This window comes from Pinus tabuliformis, chromosome 7 (genome assembly GCF_031772625.1).
Source record: "Pinus tabuliformis cultivar Carrire ecotype Pingquan chromosome 7, CPIR1, whole genome shotgun sequence".
In the NCBI taxonomy this organism is placed as follows: Eukaryota; Viridiplantae; Streptophyta; class Pinopsida; order Pinales; family Pinaceae; genus Pinus; species Pinus tabuliformis.
Window position 1 is genome coordinate 477,704,643 of NC_142293.1, and position 18,949 is coordinate 477,723,591.

General features: G+C 38.1%; 1 protein-coding gene across 1 annotated transcript; it reads left to right on the forward strand.

Annotated features, from left to right (window-relative positions):
• Positions 1 to 6,808: 6,808 nt before the first annotated feature.
• LOC149248047 (linoleate 9S-lipoxygenase-like) lies at positions 6,809 to 17,517 on the forward strand. The gene is made up of 12 exons (XM_089447202.1): positions 6,809 to 6,851; positions 6,951 to 7,037; positions 8,123 to 8,400; positions 8,488 to 8,725; positions 8,830 to 9,165; positions 9,261 to 9,346; positions 9,461 to 9,568; positions 9,726 to 9,851; positions 9,990 to 10,098; positions 16,017 to 16,200; positions 16,390 to 16,568; positions 16,757 to 17,517. The coding sequence occupies exons 1-12, from the start codon at positions 6,809 to 6,811 to the stop codon at positions 17,515 to 17,517; spliced, it is 2,535 nt and encodes an 844-aa protein (XP_089303328.1).
• Positions 17,518 to 18,949: the final 1,432 nt, after the last annotated feature.

Below are 18,949 nucleotides of genomic sequence, written 5' to 3' on the forward strand. Positions count from 1 at the left end.
CAAAATTTATGCACTTGGAACATATTTGAGATGCATGGGGGTTACAACAAAATCAATTCTCAAACTAGTAGAACTTGCTTCACTTCTCTCCATGGTGCATCAGTTAGATGGGAAGAGATTGGTTTGGGCTCTAAAACCAACCATATTTTCTCTCTTACAACACAAATTTTTGGAGCATCCTTGTGTGGGGGTCAAACTTCCAGTGGCTTCTGGTCTTAGTAGTATCATGATGTTGACTGCACCGATACCTCCTTACACTGATGGCCTTATGAGGAGAGTCTTCAGACTGATAGTGGAGACCTTTCATGATTTGGATAACAGTGAGGGTCCTACTTTTGGGAAGAGGCTAGAGATTCTCGAAATCATGGGATTATGATAGAATTAACTAGATTAATAATAATAAAGTGGTTAGTTACCAAGTATGAATTTAAGTAGATTAATAATAATAAGGTGGTTAGTTACAAAATAAATTATTAATTTATAGTATTGTATGATATTTTTTTAAATATTTTTTACATAAAAATTTAACCAATATTTTCCTTTGGTCCAACATTGTTAGAAGCGCTTCCTCTTTTGCTTTCAAGGGGCTATCATCCCCGTATTCCATATTCTTCCAAGTATGCCATTTTCCTTCACTACTGGTCTGATCCCAAAAATCTTTTACCTTAAGTAGACCTTTGGTGTCAGTGTCATATTTGAGATCCACAAAGTCCTCTCTTAGCAGTTTAGGTTCTTGTTGCCATTTGTCCTCCCAAAACAATGCTAGATCTCCCGCTCTCATTTCCCAAAAACTATTTTTTTGAACTATGTTTCTATTCTCCCACACTTTATTCCAGATGTGGGAGCCTTTTATGATGCCAGACATCCTTATGAGGTCACTAGTTTTCCAATTGCTAGCGTATTTTTCTTTCCAAAGACGAGCCCACTGAGCCTTTGGATCTTTTACCCATCTCCACCATAATTTTGCCCCTAAAACTTTGTTAAGCACTTCCGGATCATCCAGACCAAGACCTCCGTGGTTTTTAGGTCTGCAAATAGTTTCCCAGGCTACCAAGGCCCATTTCTTTTTCTCCACCCCCTTATCCCAAAGAAAGTCTCTTTGAATGATCCTAAATTGATGCAAGACTCCTTTTGGAGCTAGAAGGGCTGAGAGCATGAAGATGGGGATTGATTGAAGGACAGCTTTTGTAAGCACCAGTTGGCCTGCCAAGTTCAAAGATCTAATTGTCCATTTCCGGGTCTTGTCCTGCATCTTGTTAATCACTGGCTCCCAAATACTCTTGTGCAGAGGTTTGTTAGTTAGTGGAACTCCCAGGTATTTGGAAGGTAGCACATCTCTGTGAAAGACTAGAATTCTGGAGATATTCCGCTGAATAGCAATATCAGTATTAAAGAAGAAAATTTTAGATTTAGAGAGGCTTACCTTTGTACCTGCTGCTAAGGCAAAGTCACTCAAGATTTGTTTAAAAGCTGGCGCCTCTTTGACCGTGGGGATGCCCTGAAGCATGGTGTCATCCACAAATTGCTGATGGGTCAAAGCCTGTCCAGTGTCGGAGAGTCTGAGACCTTGGATGGTGCCCACTTCTTTAGCATGCTTGATAGATCGACCCAGTCCTTCCATCATGAGGATAAAGAGAAAAGGGGAGAGAGGATCTCCTTGCCTGAGGCCTCTTGAAGGTTTAAAAGTCTTAGATGGAGAACCATTAACCAGAATTGAAAAACTAGATGAAGTAATCAGGGCCATAACCCACCTTACCCAGTTGTGATCAAAACCAAAGGCTATAAGGACCTTCCTGATGCCTCTTGAAGGTTTAAAAGTCTTAGATGGAGAACCATTAACCAGAATTGAAAAACTAGATGAAGTAATCAGGGCCATAACCCACCTTACCCAGTTGTGATCAAAACCAAAGGCTATAAGGACCTTCCTGATGTAGGTCCAATTCAACTTGTCATAAGCTTTGGCAAGGTCCAATTGCATAATCATTCGCGCCTTCCTGTTACTTGACAATGAATGACCCACCTCATGTGCTTGGATGATGTTATTGAGAATTTGTCTGCCCTCCACAGAACCTGTTTGCTCTACAGAAACCAAAGTGGGAAGAAGGGGTTTGAGTCTGTTGGAAATTACTTTGGATACTATCTTGTACACCACGTTGAACAAAGCAATGGGTCTGAGTCTGTTTGGAGTCAGAGCATTGTCCTGTTTGGGGATCAGAGGGATGAAGGATGCATTGAGCACCTTCAGAATGGTTCTACTCATCCTGGAGTCCTCCACAACATTCATAATATCTTGCTTGACAATGTTCCAGCAAGCTTTAAAGAAATCGACATTGAAACCATCAGGGCTAGACGCTTTTCCATTCTGCATTTCTTTGAGAACATCACTAACCTCCTCTTCATTCACCTACCTATTGAGATTATAATTATCTTCTCTTGTTACTAGCTTAGGAATGTGCTTAGTGAAGTCCCTGATAAAATGAGCTCTATCTAAGATGGTCTCCTCTGCTATACTTCGGAAGTGCTGAACCAACTTAGCTTTTATGTCTTCATGGGTATTGAGTAAATGACCTTCAGAGTTCTTGATCGTGGAGATCCTATTATGCGACCTGTTCTCCATTGTGGATCTATGGAAAAGCCTTGTGTTTCTCTCCCCTTCTTTTAGCCATTGAACTCTTGATTTTTGATTTCAAAATATCTCCTCTTGCTTACATAAGTTCTCCCAGTCTTGATGAAGCTTGGTGGCTTGATCGTTCCTTGTCTTGTCAAAGCCCTCCGTGATAAGGGCTTGATTGAGTTCCTGCATTTTACCTTCGACAATTTTTTTCACTTCAAAAATATTGCCAAACTCATTCTTGTTTCAATCTTTGAGTCTGAGATTGATATGTTTCAATCACCTGTGTACTATAAACATTCTCATACCCTGAATCTGCAGATCGTTTGTCCACCATTTTGAAATTTCGTTGATAAAATCTAGGTGGGTGAGCCAGATATTCTCAAATCTAAAAGGTCTATTCTTGGGGGTGCCAATGCCCTGAACCTCCAATTGGACAGGCCAATGGTCCGATCCACCAAAGGGGAGAATTCTCACAGTCATATCCATGCATGCGAGCATGAGGTCCTCTGAGATAAGGAATCTGTCTAACTTTGAGGCTACTTGAGACTCTCCTCCTCTCTTATTGTTCCAAGTAAAGAGGCCATTGCTATTTTCTGTGTCAACTAGCTTCACGTTGTCTAGAAAATTCTGAAATTCTATGGATTCTTTGCTTAAAGTTCTCCGTAAGGGATTTGATCATGTTAAAGTCCCCGCCCATCATCCATGGTATTCCTACATGTCTATCTCTTAGTTCCCCAAGAGAATCTAGAAGCCTGAGTTTATCATCAGGTCTTTGAGGGCCATAAACATTTGTAATTAAATACATCTCTCTGTCTCCCACGGGCTGAATAACCACTGATAAATAATTCCTAGAAGCCTCAGCATCTATTATGCCAATCTTTTGGGGGTTCCAAGGAGTAAGGATACCTCCTGCAGTTTTATCTACTTTGACTTCTAGAAACTCATAATTATTAAGCCATTTGCTGTGTATTTCCTTTATTTTTTGAATGGAACATTTAGTTTCCTGGATAAAGATCATGTCCGGAGTTTCTTGTTTCATTCTATTGTTGAGTATCCTTTGTTTCCTTTTACTTCCTAGACCTCTGATATTACAAGATGTTAACTTCATTATGAAAGATTTGTAAAGGAGTAGCTGGATAGATCTTTCATCTTACCTAAATCTATCATTAGTTTTCCACATTCCATCAATAACTCATTTTGTTTTTTTTTCCCTTTTTCCTTCCTAGATTCCTGGGAGCTAGTCTTGGTGTGGTTTTCATAATTTTCACCCCTTCATTGCCCTGCCTTTCGGTGTGTCTTTGTCCTTCCAGCTCTGTAGTCTGAGTTCTCCATAGGAACAACTGCTGCACTCTATTAAACTCTTCTTGAGGTAATGATTCGATCCCTCCCATGGTCCCTTGTTTCAGTAATCCTTCCAGATCTAGGTGTTCTCTGTCAAGAATGTCCTGCAGTTCATGATCTTCCATATCCATCTCACTCGGGGTCAATTCTTTGTCCATTTCCAGTTCCCCATTGTTCAACGTGGTTCCTTTCTATTTATAAATATCCTGTATTTTCACACTATTTTCTTTCTTATCTTTTTCCCCTGGGTTCCCTCCATTTCCTGATCTACCTTTGTTGTCTCTTCCTCTTCTTCTAAAACTTGGAACCTGTTCGGATTAGCCTGTTGCCCCTCTGTTTGATTTTTCTTTGGCCCCCTTTTACCCCCCTTTCCTTTATATCCCACTTTGTGAAAGCTTTTAGTGTCTTTCACTGTGGTAGCTTTACTTTTGGTCTCTATTTTACCAAGAGGGAAACCTCTAAATAGGTGCCCATGTTCATGGCACCTTCGACATTTGAAAGGAATATGTTCATAATCCACTGTTTGCACCCATTCTTCATCGAAAATTACTAGCATGACCTCATCTAGTAGAGCTCCAGAGAGATCCATCTCCACACATATTCGAGCGAATGAAGTGTATTTTCCCCTTCTGGTTGCCTCAGATACTTTTACAAAATGGCCTAATTTATTTCCCATTGCAGATAAAGATTTAGTTTGCAGTAATCTAGAGGTAGAGAATAGAGTCTTACCCAGACCGGCACTGAAGTGAAAGTCTTGCGTTCCTGTACAAAATTCATCATCCAAGGCCGCATATAAAGGCTTGCAGTGGCATAGAAATAGGGCCCTCCTTCAAACACCCTGTCTTTGTCCTCTATATTTGTGAAGACTACTGTGAAGAAACCTTTTGATCTAAGGTGTAGGTCTATGCCTCCTTTAGGTTTCCAGTGGTATTTAATCCACGCTTGCAGCGCTTTCTCCGTGGGCCATAATCCCATGAATTTGCAAATGATAGCATATGTCTGCATGTGATTCCTGTGCGCCTGCAGTGCAGGATTTTTTAAAACTACTCTGGGTGTGAACTCAGCTTTAGGCTTACATTGACCCTTTTGAGTTTTGTTTTCTACTTCCTGTTTCTTGTCCTCTTCCTCATTTTCTTTTGATCTGTTGTCCTCCCATAAATCTTGTGCCTCGTCAATATTCCTTTTCCCTTCTCCTGAAAGACATGTAGCAGTCTCTAGTGGTTTCTTACCCCGACTGGCTACTGCTTGGCTATAGGAGGGAGTGGAGCTCCCCCCTTTACGCCCCTCCATGGCGTTCAACTCCTGAATAATTTTTAAACCTTAGCTCTTACCAGTCCCGCCGCAAGCACCTTTTTCCGAATTATAAAATGATAGTTGACATCTATAGTACCACCGTATAAGTCCTGGGCATGTGTTTCAGTGCATAGTCACGAAAATTGTGGTTGTTATTACAATCATCAACATTATTTATTGCTGGGTTGTAGTCCATCTCTACATTTTGGGCATGTATTTTGTATTTTATTGATGGATAAAGAGATGGGCTCTAATACTGCTTAGTAATGTGTCTAGTTAGAACTTGAATATATTATGTGCTGCTATTGTTAAGTTGTTTGTTGAGTCTTGGGTTTGACACGGAGTATTTAGCTAGGGTTTTTGGAAAATTTATTTTGAGAGGTTGAGTCCTTAGAAGTCAACACCTATTATGTGACTCCTGTGATATGGGTCTTGTTGAAGAGTCAGTCTACCATCATTATATGGCCTTGTTGCCAAAAGTTGTGTTCGGGAATTTGGTCAATCAAATCATGTATAAAACAGTGGGAGGTACTTGACATTCTTAAGCTAAAACATGGACCAAACTTTCATAAATTCTCTTTATAAAATAGCAGCATCGATTGATAGAACCCTTTCCAAGGGGATACTTACTTTGCTACAACACAAGTAGCTACAAAAAAAACATGAGTTGGGACACAAAATTTATGCACTTAGAACATATTTGAGATGCATGGGGGTTGCAACAAAATCAATTTTCAAACTAGAAAAACTTGCTTCACTTCTCTCCATGGTGCATCAGTTAGATGGGAAGAGATTGGGTTGGGCTCTAAAACCAACCATGTTTTCTCTCTTACAACACAAATTTTTGGAGCATCTTTGTGTGGGGGTCAAACTTCCAGTGGCTTCTTGTCTTAGTAGTATCATGATGTTGACTGCACCGATACCTCCTCACAGTGATGGCCTTATGAGGAGAGTCTTTAGACTGATAGTGGAGACCTTTCATGATTTGGATAACAGTGAGGGTCTTACTTTTGGGAAGGGGCTAGAGATTCTAGAAATCATGGGATTAGGATAGAATTAACCAGATTAATAATAATAAAGTGGTTAGTTACCAAGTATGGATTTAAGCAGATTAATAATAATAAAATGGTTAATTACAAAATAAATTATTAATTTATAGTATTGTATGATTTTTTTTTAAATATTTTTTAAATAAAAATTTAACCACTAAAATTTATAAAAATATACATATTCAATCTCTCGATTTTAAATCTATAAAAACATATATTATATATACTCTACTTCTGGATTGATTTTGAATTTGTAGCCTTTGGAAACAAACACTCACCCTCTAACATGAAGCCCACCCACTTAAACTATATACGTACTGGATGCTAAATACATTACGGGAAATAAACATGATTTTTTTGTAAACCCACTTAAACGATGTACATACTCGATGCTAAATACATTATTGTAAATAAACCAGATAAATAGCTCAGTGTTCTTTACATTATTGTAAAGAGCTCAGTGTTTGTCCCTTCAGTGCATCTTTTATTAGGTAAAATTACAACTATCAATATGTGTTATCCGTCCATTAATGCGTGGAAGGGGAATAATTTAAGTCAGTACGAAACTTAATAAATGGCCCCACATTATTGGATGGATGGAATAATATGTATTTGTTGCCGATAATTACTGAGCGAATAACTCGTCACTACAGCTGTGCTTTCATGCTCCACGGTCATTCTCGGGCATTTTGATTGTGGGGCCACTACAGTTCCGTCATTCGCGGGCCTGGAATTTGTCGGTTAGAGATCCTTTTTTGCAATCACCCTCAAAATTTTCAAATTGAAATGTCAAAATTGATTGGTAAAAAATTTAAAACCTGAAGTATCTACGTTCGCTTCATAAATTGTCCTAAATTCTCTTTCTAACGAGTAATTTAGAAAAAAAAAAAAATCTAATTAGTGATTTAAATTTTAATAAATGATTTAGATAAAATTGTTTTAAAACTTTGAAGGAAGGATTTAAACAAAGCGAAAAAGGAGGAGGTTAGGCAGTTTTACAGTTTTTTAGTGAGCTATTTAAACTTTAAACGAAGTTGGACAGCATGTTTAGTTATAATTGTAGTATTTGTTTTTTTGTTATCTAATTTGTTGAAGTGTAACATCTATTTTCTTGTCAGCAAATTTGTTAGGAAATTTTATAGTTTTGTAATGATAAAAATTTTAAAAGATAATTTAGGGATTTGTAACATCTATTTTCTTGTCAGCAAATTTGTTTGGAAATTTTATAGTTTTGTAATGATAAAAATTTTAAAAGATAATTTATGGATTTTTAAAAGATATATCCAAGAAACAGTGGAACGATATAAATTGATTCGTACATGCTATCATATAATATGGGCATTGGGTATAACTTTTGAAGTAGAATCATTTACTACTGACCACTGTCTTGGTGGGCAGGAAATCTTTTTGTTTGCTAAGCTCAGCAGTCTATAAATACCAATGACTCTATGTTATGTAACGAGGCAAGGGCAAGGGCAAGCCGCTCAAGGGTTCCGAGTGCAAGTAAACAGTTGGACCCAGAAATGAAAAATTTCGGGAAGTGCAATAAGGGAGTTACCAAGATCAAAGGGAAGGTTCTCCTTCGGAAAGTGCCTGTTGAAAATTTAAAGGCTATCTCTGGCAGGGCCGGAGATCATTTACGCGACATGGTGGGACAGAAAGTGATGTTTTAGCTCGTGAGTAAGGACCACATAGATCAAGGTGAAATAATGAATTTGCAAGATTATAGATTAATGCCGTCATGAATTCCTTGGCTTTGTTCTACAATCCATGTCAGTTATTATGCAAGTAGTTATAGTAGCCGTGAATTGATCTGTTATTGCAGAAACGCGCCAGGGTTTACGTAGCAGTTCTGCTCCTTTAGAATGGGGTTTACCCTCGCTGGAATTGGAGCCTAAGGATTCAGAACACCGAATCAGCTTCGAGTGGGCTCCTGAGATGGGGATCCCCGGCGCTGTACTGGTGACAAGAGAGCACCACAGTGAATTCTTTCTGAAAGAGCTTTCAGTTCAAATTTCAGGAAAAGTCTATATTCGTTTCCTGTGCAACTCCTGGATCTACCACTCCGATCGAATCCCTGAACGAGTCTTCTTTGCAAATAATGTACATAACGTCTCATTTCATTAACTTACGTACGCTTCCCATCAGTCTGAAATGAAAATATTAATATTTATGTATCCATGTGTGCAGAGCTATCTTCCGGATAAAACTCCGCCAGGTCTGATGGATTTGAGGAAGGTAGAGCTGGAGACATTGAGAGGAAATGGAAATGGCGAAAGGAATACATGGGATCGCATTTATGACTACGATGATTACAATGATCTGGGCGATCCTGACACGAAAGGGTTAGAAAGGAAAGTGTTGGGTGGATCCGAGGAATTGCCATATCCCGGCAGGTGTAGAACTGGTCGTCCGCATTCTAATACCAGTAACTACCTGCTGCCCATATTGCGTTAGACGATCAAATTAAAGTGTAGTTACTTTATATAATTTCAATGGCACTTACACTCTACATGTTACAAGCGTTTGCAGGTCAGGCATTCAAGAGCAAGAACCGGGTATGCGGGTCTAAACAGAGCAACTATATTCCCCCAGATGAAAAATTTGAGCAGGAGTACCTTTCAGACTTCAGAGTTCATTTCGTCAAAGCTTTCTCTAAAGTAGTTATATCCGGCATAACGTCAGCTGTTGAGCCTGAGTTTGGCAGTTTGGAGGATGTTCGGCGTCTCTACAGTAAAAGAAGTTCACGTTTGACTAAACTTATAGCCAATTTATTCAAAGAAGTCCTTCCTGGTAACACAATAAAAGGAATTCTGAATACAGATGATCTTCCTACCTTCAAGTTTCCGCTTCCCACTATTATTAGCAGTGAGTGTTTTAATCCAAAATTTGAATTTAATGCATTTTGGGCGCTATTAGTTATGTTTGATAATTACTGAATGAAATCAGTGCCTGTGCAATAGAGGATAACAATGCATGGAGAACAGACGCGGAGTTTGCCCGCCAGACGCTTTCTGGAGTGAATCCGATGGCCATTCAATGTTTACAAGTATGAAGCAACCGAGATTGGTTTATAGTTTTCTTCTTCTTCTTATTATTATAACCAGCATTAATCCTCTGTTGTTTATTAATAATGACAATACGGGTTTTATGCCTATCACAGATCTTTCCACCGTCCAGCTATCTGAACGCACAAAGCTCTCGTTTCCAAAAGAGTGCAATCACCGCTCAACATATACTGAAAAGCCTAGATGGCATCTCGGTGGATGAGGTATTTAGTTCCTTAGGGTTAAATTGTTCGATCGTTGCTGGTGTCTAGACTAGATTAGAATTAATGGTTCGTTAATGATTATATACTAGCTTTTTTTAAATATTCTTCCGCAATACGATAGACAGACAACCATTAAGCATGCATGTCCATATAGCAGGCTATTAAATCGAAGAGGCTCTTTATATTGGACTACTATGACGCTTACATGCCCTACGTCGAGCTCGTGAACCACCTTCCTACCAGCAAAGCCTACGCTACCCGTTCACTTTTCTTCCTGGCCGATGTTGAAATCTAATTTCAACTCCGTGCATACCTCACCCAAAACCGCCAAAGCGAAACCGGAAACCCGCTTAACTTTCTCGGACCGCCTTCCAGCGAAAAGCAGTTTCCGTATACTTGGCTCCGATGGGATTTGGTGCAGACGCGTGTCACACACCTGACATCAGCCAACGTCATTTTCTCGGGCGTTAAAGTTGGGCAGCAAACTGCCTTCCGATATCCACTCCAGCCGTCCGATCTCCTTGCGTGTTGTCAGCCGTCGATCTCTTGAAGGTGCACGGGCCTGCGTCAATTTAAAGTTTGCGTGGATTGAAAGTTTTGTGGTTGACCGCCGTGGAGGAAACGACATGGCTTTAATGCATTTACGTAGGATTAGGTGGAGGCCCTTTTAAATGGTTATGGGCACGTTATTATATTTTTATGCATGTACGTAGTTTAGGTGTGGGCCTTTAATATTATTATGGGCCACGTTTTTTTATATATATGTTTTTATATATATTATGTAAGCTCGCGCCCTCACATATAAGAGTTGTAAAAAAAAGTCAATGTGTTGTAGTGGCTGCTCGTGGTGTATTTTTTTTGGTATTGTAGTGTGTGAAAAGAGGATAGGGGGCAGAGTAAAAATGGGGGCAATACGCAGACCATTTTGATAACACGCACACATGAATAAAAGGAGGAACGCAGAAAGGGAATGTAGAATTTGAAGTGTTGCACAGCAGTGCATAAAAATTAGTTCCTCATTGTAATGAAATGCGAGCAGTGTGAGAGTGAAAAGTAGTGGAGCGCATGTATTTTCCTTGTGTTAACCTTTGGTGTTTGTTTTTGCAAGAGGAAATGCACAGCGGTGCATAGATTATATGTGTTGACCATTTTGTAATGCCCAGTAAGTTTTTGGGGCACATAATGTTTTGTTTATTTTGAGCAGCATATGTAAAATGTTTTTACAGAAGCATGTGTAAAATATTTTTACAGCAGTATGTGTAAAAATAGTTTTACACCAGTAAGTAATGTGTTTTCACAGTCAGTGAATGTAAATGAGAATTTTACCCAGCACAGTAAATTCTCATGTGAAGACAGAGTAGTTTTTATTGGTTGAAATATTTTGGTGAATCCCTCTCAGCAAAGAGGATGAAGTTTGTATTAGTGTTTTGTTTTTAATCAATAGAAATGTGATATGGCTGTGTAATGGTTTGTTCTGAGATAATTCCTTTTAAATAGCTTCCCTGTGCATAAAGATCCTGAGGCAGAGAAACAAAGTATTACCTCTGTGTGTTTGAATGTTTGGTTTTTGGTATTTTCCCCATTGAAAAATACCCAACAGTGGTATCAGAGCTAGTCCAGGCTCTTTGAAGACTCAAAGAAGCTGAAGGAAGGTGTTGTTGCAGCAGTCAAACCTCTCCAGCAGTGTGAAGTTTCAGCCAAAGGGATTCAGGTATTTCTTAAGTTTTTGTGTTATTGTTAAAGGAACAGTCAGTGATTTAAAAAAAAACACAGTCAAGTATTTAAAGCCTAGATAAGAATGGCAAGGTCAAAGAAGAAATTCTCCAAGCCTGTTAAAAATGTGTCCCCCCCCTCTACTAAACTAGAAGGCAATCCATTAGAATACATTCTATTTGAAACCCCAAAGCTTGATGGAAACTTTGATGTATGGGAAATAATGATGAGGGCTTTCCTAATGTCTGAGGGGATTGAAGTCTGGGAGTCAGTGATTGATGACAGCAAGATGGATAAAGAATCCATGGAGTATGATGCACAAGAAGCAAAACTAATATTGGATGGTCTCCCTGATTCAGTGAAGAAGAATCTAGGAAAATATACATCAGCAAAGGATATATGGGACAGACTGCATGATCTTCATGCAAAGGGAGCACTGACCATGACAATGAGTCAAGAAGAACCCATCATAGAAGCTGAGAATGAAAAGCTTGACCTCATCAAGCTTCAAGTAAAGGAAAGGGATGAAGAGCTTGCCAAGCTCAAGAAGGAGCTGGATCAATGCAAGAGGAAGCATCATGAAGAAGTCATGTCTATGACAAATCAGTTGAACAGAGCAAAAAAGCAGGAAGACGCCTTGTCAAGTCAACTTGAACAAAGGCACAAGAGAGTGAACAAACTTGTAGAAGAGATTGGACAGTACAAGGTAGAGGTCTCCTCCCTTAAGTCTGAACTACAAGAAGCCAGGAAGCAGGCACAAGGAGCTGAAAAGAAAATGGAGAGCAGTCAAGAAGAAATCTCCAAAATGAAGATAGATATTATCTCCTTCAAAATAGTAGCAGCTGAAGCTACTCGTAGCAAGGAAGAAATTGAGGAACAACTTGCAAAGAAGAATAAGGAGTGTGAAAGATTGGAAGAAGAGGTTGTCCTCCTCAAGAAGAAGGTTGAAGGGCTGAACAAAATAATGAAGAGCTCTCAAGCTTTGGATGACATGCTCAGCTATCACAGATCTCCATTTGATAAATCAGGACTTGGGTATGTAGGGGAATCCTCAAACAAGGATGAGGATGCTTTAAGCAAAGGAGATGTGAAGAAGCCAGAAAGAGATGGTGATGCTCCTAGTTTCAGCAAAGGCAAGGAGAAAAATGAAGGCTGCAATAGAAGAAATCTTGCTCCAAGCAGAAAACCAGCTCCAAGAAGAAATGTAGCTGATGTCAAAGAGGCAAGATGCAATGGTTATCATCAAAGGATCTCAAGGCAGCAAGGCTTCAGAAGTGCATCAAGAAAACCTCCATCTCCCAGGTACCAAAGTTCATTTTATGGTTATTGTTATGCTTGCTCAAACTTTGGTCATATGGCAAAAGACTGTAGAGCCTTTCATAAAGATAGATGTTGTGGTCTTCGACAACCTCCAAGAAACAATTTTAGAAGAAATCATGAAATGTCATTCATGAAAAATGTAGAATGTTTTAAGTGTCATAACATTGGGCATATGGCACGAGATTGTAACTTAACATGGGATCTTACACAAGCTAGACCCATGCAAAAGAAGAAAGTTACACAAGTATGGAGAAGAAAAGAAATCCAGTGTGAAAGCCCCTTAAGCAACGCAGCTGATCTAAGTTTGTTTTGAGAAAACTTGCCAAAAGAAGACAAGCATACATTAAAGGGGAGCTTGTAATTTTTTTTTTTGTTTTCTGAACTGTATTAACAGTCATTTGTTAATGGAGGATGTATTGCAGCGCAGCAGTTGCAAATGAAATCTTTGTTAATCCCTCTAAAAGGTAATATGCAGCAGTGATGAAATCAGCAATGTTTTTGCTTTGTGTTTATGCAATATGCACAGAAATGCATAAAGAAGAAAAGATGGCAGCGCTGAAATGTAAAGAGCAGCAGCAAGATAAGAGAAAAATGCAAAGCATGGAGACCCTCACAGCAGTGGGAAGATAGAACATAAGACAGCAGTTTGGAATTTTTTTTTGGAGCACATGGATTAGAATGAACAGCAGTTTTGAATTTTTGCATGGCAATGGAAGGTAGTTTCCTTCTATGTAATGTGAGAGAATATACTCACAGCAGAATGAGTGTAATGCACAACAGATGAAATGTTTTGTATTGGGAATGAAAATGCAAAGCAGTGAGAAGAAAATGAGAAGAAGGCAAAACGCAGCAGAGCGTAAATGCCCAGTGGCTGAGAATGCAATGAAATTCTTTCACACAGCAGTAAAAAAAATGTAATGTTTTTTTATGCAATGCAGCATGCAAAGAAATGCATAAAGAAAAACAAGGACAGCAGATTTTTAATGCACACTGGATGTATAAGAATGTGTGTGGCAGCAGAAAGCCAAAGGAATTGCACAGTAGTGCATTGTGTAAAAAAAATGAAGACTAAGATTGTGTGAAGCAAGGGTGCATAAGAAAAGGCAGCAGCCTGTGTTATTTTTTGTGGAGAATGAAGTGCCAAGAGTATGGGCACACAATAGTATGATGAAACAAGAGGCAGCGATAGTGCAAATTGCAGAGGCAATGCAGCAGCAAGAAGTTATGGACAACAGCATGATGGCAAGAAGGAGAAGCACACAGCAATGCAAATAAGAAAATGCAGCAGCATGAAGTTTTGTTGAAGAAATGAAAGGTAATGGACAGCAGCACATGTAAAAGAATTTTTTTTCTTTACAGCAGTATATGTAACTGTAATGAATGTGTTGTTCATTGAATTGAAATGCAATATATGCAACAGCAGTGAGTGTAAGAAATGTTTACACACAACAGTGTAAATTTGTAAATTGGGACAGTGTAATTGTTCCAGAAAAGACAGAGTATTTTGTCTTTGAAAAGTGCAGAAGCAGTGCAAGTGTAAACACAGCAGTGTGGGATAGACACAGTAAAGAAGATGGCACAACAGTGCAGCAGAGAATATGCAGCAGCATAAAAGAACAATGTAATGAGTTTGCACACACAGCAGTGCAATGATTGTTTGTTTTGGAACTGCATTTGAAGCAGTCATTTGGTGAAACCCTCTGTTAAAGAGGAAGGTGCTTTTCAGCACATTGTCATTAGTGAATCCCTCAGTTGAGAGGAAGATGCTTTTTAGCATACGCATGGTAAATCCCTCTATCAAGAGGATGATGCTTTTCAGCATAGTCACAGGTGAATCCCTCTGTCAAGAGGAAGGTGCTCTTCAGCACATTGTTATGGTGAATCCCTCTGTCATGAGGAAGGTGCTCTTAAGCACAGTTTCAGGTTAATCCCTCTATTAAGAGGAAGACAACTTTGTTTGTTTATGAACTGCATCAGAAGCAGTTGGTGAATCTCTCTATGTGAGGAAGATATTCTTGTAACAGCAGTTGGAGAATCCCTCGATGTGAGGAAGTGTCTGGGTATGATCGAACGCCCAGCAGTTGAAATTAAAGGGGAATGTTGAAATCTAATTTCAACTCCGTGCGTACCTCACCCAAAACCGCCAAAGCGAAACCGGAAACCCGCTTAACTTTCTCGGACCGCCTTCTAGCGAAAAGCAGTTTCCGTATACTTGGCTCCGATGGGATTTGGTGCAGACGCGTGTCACACACCTGACATCAGCCAACGTCATTTTCTCAGGCGTTAAAGTTGGGCAGCAAACTGCCTTCCGATATCCACTCCAGCCGTCCGATCTCCTTGCGTGTTGTCAGCCGTCGATCTCTTGAAGGTGCACGGGCCTGCGTCAATTTAAAGTTTGCGTGGATTGAAAGTTTTGTGGTTGACCGCCGTGGAGGAAACGACATGGCTTTAATGCATTTACGTAGGATTAGGTGGAGGCCCTTTTAAATGGTTATGGGCACGTTATTATATTTTTATGCATGTACGTAGTTTAGGTGTGGGCCTTTAATATTATTATGGGCCACGTTTTTTTATATATATGTTTTTATATATTATGTAAGCTCGTGCCCTCACATATAAGAGTTGTAAAAAAAAGTCAATGGGTTGTAGTGGCTGCTCGTGGTGTATTTTTTTTGGTATTGTAGTGTGTGAAAAGAGGATAGGGGGCAGAGTAAAAATGGGGGCAATACGCAGACCATTTTGATAACACGCACACATGAATAAAAGGAGGAACGCAGAAAGGGAATGTAGAATTTGAAGTGTTGCACAACAGTGCATAAAAAATTAGTTCCTCATTGTAATGAAATGCGAGCAGTGTGAGAGTGAAAAGTAGTGGAGCGCATGTATTTTCTTTGTGTTGACCTTTGGTGTTTGTTTTTGCAAGAGGAAATGCACAGCAGTGCATAGATTATATGTGTTGACCATTTTGTAATGCGCAGTAAGTTTTTGGGGCACATAATGTTTTGTTTATTTTGAGCAGCATATGTAAAATGTTTTTACAGAAGCATGTGTAAAATATTTTTACAGCAGTATGTGTAAAAATAGTTTTACACCAGTAAGTAATGTGTTTTCACAGTCAGTGAATGTAAATGAGAATTTTACCCAGCACAGTAAATTCTCATGTGAAGACAGAGTAGTTTTTATTGGTTGAAATATTTTGGTGAATCCCTCTCAGCAAAGAGGATGAAGTTTGTATCATTGTTTTGTTTTTAATCAATAGAAATGTGGTATGGCTGTGTAATGGTTTGTTCTGAGATAATTCCTTTTAAATAGCTTCCCTGTGCATAAAGATCCTGAGGCAGAGAAACAGAGTATTACCTCTGTGTGTTTGAATGTTTGGTTTTTGGTATTTTCCCCATTGAAAAATACCCAACAGCCGACACCGGAACTCTAAAGCCTGTGGCCATTGAGCTGTGTTTGCCTCCCACGTCAGTGGGCTTGGGTTCAAGACAAGTCTACACTCCTGACTATAGAGGTGAAGATGAAGGGTGGTTATGGCAACTAGCCAAAGCTCATGTGCGGGCAAACGATTCCGGTTATCATCAGTTGGTTAGCCATTGGTAAGAGATAGTAATCTTGTTAGTTTCAATAACAATTATTTCGTTTATATTAATAATATATAACAAATCAATTATTTTGTTTATGTTAAAACTATTATAATATATAACCATGCCATTTGTGTTTTATTTGCTGTGCTTTGTGTACTTAGAAATTATTTATAAAGTTTTTCTTTTTTCTTTCAAATGCAGGCTCAGGACTCATGCTGTGGTAGAGCCATTTATTATTGCTACCCATAGACAATTGAGCAAACTGCACCCACTTCACAAGTTGCTCATCCCTCACTTTCGCAATACTATGGAGATCAATAGATCTGCTCGGCAATCGTTGATAAATGCAGGAGGCATAATCGAGCAATGCTTTACGACTGGTAAGTATTCTATGGAAATTTCGGCCAAAGCATACATGGATTGGAGATTCAACTAGCAAGGACTGCCAGCTGATCTTCTTAAAAGGTAATATTATAACCATGTTGTAACTTTAATATTACAAAGGTAATATTATAACCATGTTGTAACTTTTTGTGAGACTAATAGATTAATGCACTAATATAATAAGCTTTGTCCAGGGGTATGGCTGTGCTCGATCCCACTGATAAAGCAAATGGTCTGAGGCTTGTGATAAAGGATTATCCGTATGCAGTGGACGGGCTTGAAATATGGGCGGCCTTGAAATCTTGGGTATCCGACTACATATCGTTGTATTACAAGGACGACCAAAGTGTCGAGAGCGATAGAGAAGTTCAAGAATGGTGGGAAGAGATAGTAGAGGTGGGTCACGGAGATAAGAAGCATGACAAAGGAGGATGGTACAAGATGAAGAGTGTGGAGGATGTGAAAGAAGGCATTACCACACTCATTTGGATCGCTTCTGCCCACCATGTAGCGGTCAATTTCGGGCAGTACGGCTATGCCAGATTCATGCCAAATCACCCCAGCACCACCCGGCAACTTATTCCAGAGAAAGGATCCCCACAATACTTTGACTTCCTTCGTGACAAGGAAGCCTATTTCCTAAAAACTGTGTCCAGTCAAAAGACCTGTGTCACTACCATGGCTGTCCTGGAGCTTCTATCGAAGCATTCTACAGACGAGGATTACCTGGGGCAGGGCTCCGCCTCCGATTGGACAAATGACCCTGACGTTAAAGCAACATTCGAATGTTTTCGCAAACAGCTACTTGTTATAGAGGAGAATATCAACAATAGGAACAAAGATCAAACGTTGGAAAACCGGCGCGGCCCTGCAGATGTTCCCTACACGCTGTTATACCCAGGCACTTCCGATACTGGCGACACAGGTGCTGGACTGACATTTTGAGGAACTCCCAACAACGTCTCTATATAGTAGAGCATTCACTCCGTCTCTTAATATCCTTGTGCTACACTTTTATGTTTATGTTTGAGTGAACTATATCCTTTGATAAAGTTATTAACGTAGTCGATATTCTGTTTTTATTTTAATATGTTTCGGTAAAATGACAAATTCGTTGCGTTTCATAATATACAGCTAATGTTCAAACTCTATTTTATTAATTTATTATTTTTTAAAGAATTGATGTACATCCTTTATTCTATTTTATTTGATTTACTAGAGGGTATTTTCAATCTTTATCTTATATTGCCCGAGTTTATTGTTTAGTTTTAATATTGTTAAAAAATTCATAAAATTTAGTTATTAAATTGATAATTATATATCAAATTTGATAGTAATAGGCCAATAATATTTTTGATTTGGTTAACTCTATTTTTTATATTATTTTCTTTATTTTCATATTATATAGTTTTATATTTTCTATTAATTTTTAGGATTGGAGTTAGTAGTAAGATCTTATTTTTTATTTTCTTTTTAATTTTTATTTTTATATAATTTTAAGTTTTAGTAAAGGAATTTTAGGGTTAAAGTATTTTTTTTGGGATTTAATTTTTATTAAATATTTTAGAATATTTTTAGTTGTAGTTAGAAACCAAAAGTTGAGATTTATGTTGAAAGTAATATCATTTTTTCTTTTTAATTAAATTGATTAATTAAAAAAATGTCATATGAAAATGAGCTATAGTTTGTTGGGCATGTGAGATTAGTAAACCATGGTATTGGCTCATTGTATTATATCAAAGTCTCTTTACATGTTAATAATATCCATGATAAAGAGATCAATTATTTTTATAATTAATAATAGTCTTAATAATTTAAAATAAATATATAATTTAGTTAGTTTTTATGATTTATTTAATCTTGGCAATGTGACATGTAATTTTCTCTTATGTGATTTCTACCGAAAAAACTCTTATTAATGTAATATGAATGGCATAACATTCCATTTTATCTTGTTAAAATATTAGTTTTAAAATATATGTTACAATATAATACATACATTAGAATATTATTCATCATATATATATAAGCATTACATCCTTTATATTCAGATCTAGTAAACAAGAGATATCAAATCTTTTGAACTTCCAAACCTTTACATTGAAAAACTTGAAAAATTGTTTGCAGCTCAAGCTTTTTGATCATTTTGCTAGATCCATAGTTAAGATGAATCTATCCTATAGACACACACAATGTGTAATTTTAATTGTTTAGTTTGTATTTTTAAACCATAAATGGATTTAATTCCTTCTAAATCCCTTTGACATAACTGAAAATGTGGAATAATGAGATTACTTGGAATATTTTAACCATAAGAATTTATTTCTTCCATTAATTTATATAATATATACACACATTTTTTAAAGTATATATAATA